Genomic DNA, 4,955 nt, shown 5'->3' with positions numbered 1-4,955 from the left:
TTAACTAGGGTGGATGCTACATCGATCTTGTCAGCTAGTTAACTCTGATACTTGTCAGCTGGTTAACTCTGATAGTACTCCGAATCTCTAACCCTAGCCCAATGCGTGCATGCATGCACACGCATGTCATGAACATTCGATGCATGGTTCTCGGTACAAGAACACTAGCTATGGGGGCAAAGTGGAAAAAGCCTATGTCCAGTTAATAAACATAACTCCCACAGACCTTGACTCTGACGGCTCCGGTCATTCATGTCCCAAGCACTCTCCTCAGGTGGCCCGAAAGATATGCGTGCAAACCCACGGTCATAGGCACGCTCTGTTCGTGCTCCCCTGCATTTTTCTTGGAAAAAAATATATGAGTGATAAAAATGGAAAATATTTCTCCTTTTCCAAAATAAGTATCGCAACTTTGTGTAGATACATCAAGATACCGATATATGCGTCTAGATACATTTATTGCGACCCTTAATTTGAAACGGAGATACTCTCCAATCCAAACTACTAGTCACAGGTTCAATGAGTCTAGACATATTTTACACAGCACTTTGCCTATATACATCTGCGATAAGTAATTAGTATCAGAATGACTATTACTACCCAAAGGTGGTGACAGAGAGAGAGAGAGAGACTAGCTAATTCTTCTTCCTCCTTTGCCCGGAAGTGGAATATTAAACTGAGAATGGAACATATTGCTAAGCCAGCACTAGGAAGACAGGACAGGCTGAGGGAGGCGCATACGTGACTCGGATCCCCCCATGGCTACAGTGGTAATCTACACTTTGCATCGATCCAACTCCTGCACCCTCCTCCGTACTGTTGCGCGGCAGCACAGCCATCGGCTATATAAATGAGACGGTCTGGGTGTGAGCTCATCACCTCACTTCATCACAGCCATTGCTTGCGTCCTAGCTAGTGTAGGACAAACCGAGCTCGAGCTAGCGACCAGAGAGGGAGAGGACCTGGGACTTTGAGTAGAGGAAGCTAGCCAGTGAGATCAGCAAGAAGATGGGCATGGGGTGGAAGGTTCTGAGCAACGCCAAGCCGTACCTGGCGATGGTGCTGCTGCAGGTGGGGTTCGCCGGGATGTACATCGTCGCCGTGTCGTCGCTCAAGGGCGGGATGAGCCACTTCGTCCTCGTCGTCTACCGGAACATCGTCGCCACCATCGTCATGGCCCCCTTCGCCCTCTACTTCGAGAGGTACTACCAATTCCATATCTAATTCATTCAACACTATCTCTCTCTCTGCCTCTCTCTCATACGGTCGCCGGCCCCGCCGGCTCAAGTGGAGCCGGAGAGCTGGGTTCCGGCGAGGTGGGCCCGCGCGTCACCCCATGACCGTCTGCATGCACGCGATTCTCTTGTCAGTACATCGTCGTGCCGGCCGTGCGTGCGTGCCTAGGTGCATCATATATGGTAGGATCAAATCAACACATCTCTTATACAAGGACAAACATCTGGTAAGGTTCCCACGTGCATGCATGCATGGCCGTTCATGTTTTACCACATAAGGTCACAGCATTCACAAGTATATGCAGGGCTGCCAGAGCCCCATCATCTAAATGACTCGATCAATCAATCCAGTTACGTTAGCTAGGCATGCAAATATATGACGCTGACAGATATCATAATGGTCTACCACTTCTTTCAGCTACACAAAACTTTGAGGAGGGACAATACTCCCTCCGTTACTTAGATAGGAATATATCTAGACGTGTTTCAGTGTGTAGATGCATCCGTATCTAGACCGAATTAAGTTACTTATTTTCGAACGGAGCTTCTGGAAAAGAAAGATCGATTGGGAAAGAAAACAATAATAGGCAACTTGCCAATCGTCCTGCTGCCTGCTCGATCATCCCACGATCGACCAAACACATTTTATTTCACTTCTTTCAGTTTTGTCTCATTTAGATGGTGCAAGCTGCACGAGCAGCACTCCTGGATCCTAATCCAGAAAAAGTATAGCTTTTATACCTTATTATTCTATTTTGTACCGGCAAGCTGCTGGCTTTCCCTGTCACGCTTTAAATCAGAATATGTAGATCCACCTGAATAAGTGAATATCAGACTGGCATAGCACAAGTAGAAAGTGATACATAGCCAGGTATATGGTATCTGTTGGTTTTTTTCTTTGTTTGAGAACATCTGGCTAGCTAGCTGGACGCTGGTTAAACGCACTTGGACGACCTCCACTAGGCAGTGTGCCCTGATTGGCCATTAGTATTTGGAGGGCCTACCAGCTCCAGTTCGTTACATGCTTTGAACAACAAGGCCCCACGTGTCAAGCTGGCGGTGACTGAAAACCGGCCTTTAATTCATGGGAGCGACTAGTAGATCTCACCATATTATTAGCAAAACCGTTTATTCATAGTTACAATTTTCGGAGTTCACTCTGATTCCGATTTTTGCCTGGATCTTGATATATTCATGGAAGATGACTAATGTGCCATTTGTACATTTGCTCCCACTTGACATGTACAGGGGACTGAGGCCGAAGATGACCATCAGAATCTTCATCAAGATTATGGGGCTCGCATTTCTCGAGTAAGTCCGGTTGATTACATTGACCTGACCGTGTGCAGATAATGAACTCTACTTGATACCACTGACACCTTCGTTTGCGCTGCATCTGCAGGCCCGTGCTTGACCAGAACCTCTACTTCACGGGCGCGCAGCTGACGTCCGCCGGTTTCGCGTCGGCGCTGATCAACATCCTGCCCGCCGTCACCTTCGTGCTGGCCCTGATCCTGCGGATGGAGAAGGTGCGGATGCGCAGCCTACACAGCCAGTCAAAGATCGCCGGCACGGTGCTCACGGTGGCCGGGGCGGTGCTGATGGTCCTGTACCATGGCCCCGCCGTGCAGTTCCCGTGGACCAAGGGCCAGCACCACGTCACCGGCGGCAGCGACGGCCAGGGCGGCGCGGGGTGGCTCAAGGGAACCATCATGGTCATGATCGCCTGCCTCGCCTGGGCCTGCTTCTTCGTGCTCCAGTCCAGCACGCTTAGGGAGTACCCGGCCGAGCTGTCCCTCACCGTGCTCATCTGCGGCGTGGGCTCGCTGATGAGCGGCTCCGTCGCGCTCGTCGCCGAGCGCCGGAACACGCACGCCTGGGTCATCGGCTTCGACACCCGCCTCTTCACCGTCGTCTACGCCGTGAGTCCCGTGGTCATAGCTAGAGTGCTGGCTCTTTTAATTGTCAGTGGCTGTCTGGCTGACAGGCACGAGCGACTTGCAGGGTATCGTGTGCTCCGGAGTGGCGTACTATGTGCAGGGCATCGTGTCCAGGCAGAGGGGCCCGGTGTTCGTGACGGCCTTCAACCCGCTGTGCATGATCATCACCGCCGTCATGGGCTCCATCATTCTCAAGGAGGAGATCACTCGTGGAAGGTATACAGAATTACCTACACTATATATATGTATACAAGTACAATTTCATCATGTATATGCACATATTCAGATCAACGAGGATAAATATGAGTATATGAACCATTTCCTTCTGTTCTTTCAGTGTGATTGGTGCGGCGATCATCGTGGTAGGGCTCTACTTTCTCATCTGGGGCAAGAGCAAGGACGACGTCAGCCAAGCCTCCGGCGGCAGCAAAGGAGCCGGCGACCTTCCGCTGACCTCGGCGACCAACGGCCACGGCAGCGGCAAGCACGAGCTCAGCAATGGCAACGCCAACGGCGGCCACGTCTTCGACGTCGAGACGCCGCCCGCCAATGGACATTACTAGTCAATCGATGGCCGAATGAGCAGCTACGTACTAATACTACACACGTCTAGCTACTTTTCCTGGTTGTGCATCTTCGACGATCGATCGATCATGCCACCAGGGAGACGATTTTTCTGCATCATTTTCTTCTTTGTCAGCTTCTCCTAATTAAGATCCTCGTGAAAGTGAGTGAGCGAGTGAGATGTTCTAATCAGCAAGTGTAACGGATGAGACCCATGACGTGTCCGGGTCTTCGTTATTGCTTGCTTAATTTAATCAAAGTTGCTTTGCCTTAACTAGTGAATACCCTTGCGTACGTTGATGGTGCTTTACTGATTAGTATTTTCCGCACCATGCAGGAGAGCTTCTACTGGTTAACTCACATTTAGTTGTGTGTAGTTCATTATTTATTTATTTTGTAGAAAGTCCACCAATCTATATATTATCCTTAACAACGGTACAATGAATCCTAGGAGTAATAAAAATTATAAACAAGTCCCTCGACCATCTAAAGATGACTACAAGAACTCGGAAAGATCCGAAGGCGCGCCGCCGTCCTCACCTCTTTCTCACTGGAGCTAGGCAAAACTTGTGGTAGTAGAAGGCTTGTTGTAATAGAAAGACGGAAAGTCATCGTGCTAAGGCCTCAATGGACTAACGCACATGAGTAGTTACCATCGTCGATGAAGAGAAGCGTAGATTAGAAGAAACACCGACCAAATCCGGTGAGATCCATCGAACCGTCGCGACTGGGGCTAGATGGGAGGATTTTGTTCCATCTTCCTGAAGTCGTGTTAGGCTGCTTCATGACCGGTGGAGGCTACTTAGTTTAGTCCCACCTCGTCTAGGGGAAGAGGCTACGACCAGCTTATAAGGAGAAGCTTTCCTCCTCCCTCCAGTCCAGGCTTTTAGGATGTAGCGGGTTGTAGCTAGCCCGGATGCGTATAGACGTCCGAACCTAAGCCGAGTGTTGGGCTAAGCCTGAATGGACGCTAACATCTGGTATTAGAGCCACCATCGCCATGCCTTCCTAAGTGGATTCTCATGGGGATGAGATGTTAGGGTTGCCGTTGAGTAGTGAGACTACTCAGTGTTCAGTCCCACCTCGCCTAGTGTAAGCGACCAGCGTATAAGGGAGAGTTTCCCTCCTCTTTCAGTCCTTTTGGGATGGAGTGGGCTTTCCTCTCGTAGCTGGGCCGTATGAGCATAAACATATAAACGTAAGCCGGGTGTAGGGC

The 4,955-nt window shown here is 49.9% G+C and overlaps 1 protein-coding gene across 1 annotated transcript; it reads left to right on the top strand.

Annotated features, from left to right (window-relative positions):
- Positions 1-859: 859 nt before the first annotated feature.
- On the top strand, positions 860-4,013 carry LOC127305956 (WAT1-related protein At1g44800). The gene is made up of 5 exons (XM_051336553.2): positions 860-1,202; positions 2,484-2,546; positions 2,638-3,157; positions 3,240-3,391; positions 3,513-4,013. The coding sequence occupies exons 1-5, from the start codon at positions 1,009-1,011 to the stop codon at positions 3,736-3,738; spliced, it is 1,155 nt and encodes a 384-aa protein (XP_051192513.1). The 5' UTR covers positions 860-1,008; the 3' UTR covers positions 3,739-4,013.
- Positions 4,014-4,955: the final 942 nt, after the last annotated feature.

This window comes from Lolium perenne, chromosome 6, assembly GCF_019359855.2.
Source record: "Lolium perenne isolate Kyuss_39 chromosome 6, Kyuss_2.0, whole genome shotgun sequence".
NCBI classification, from domain to species: domain Eukaryota; kingdom Viridiplantae; phylum Streptophyta; class Magnoliopsida; order Poales; family Poaceae; genus Lolium; species Lolium perenne.
Note: the sequence above shows the minus strand (reverse complement) of the source record. Positions and strands in the feature narration are given on the sequence as shown.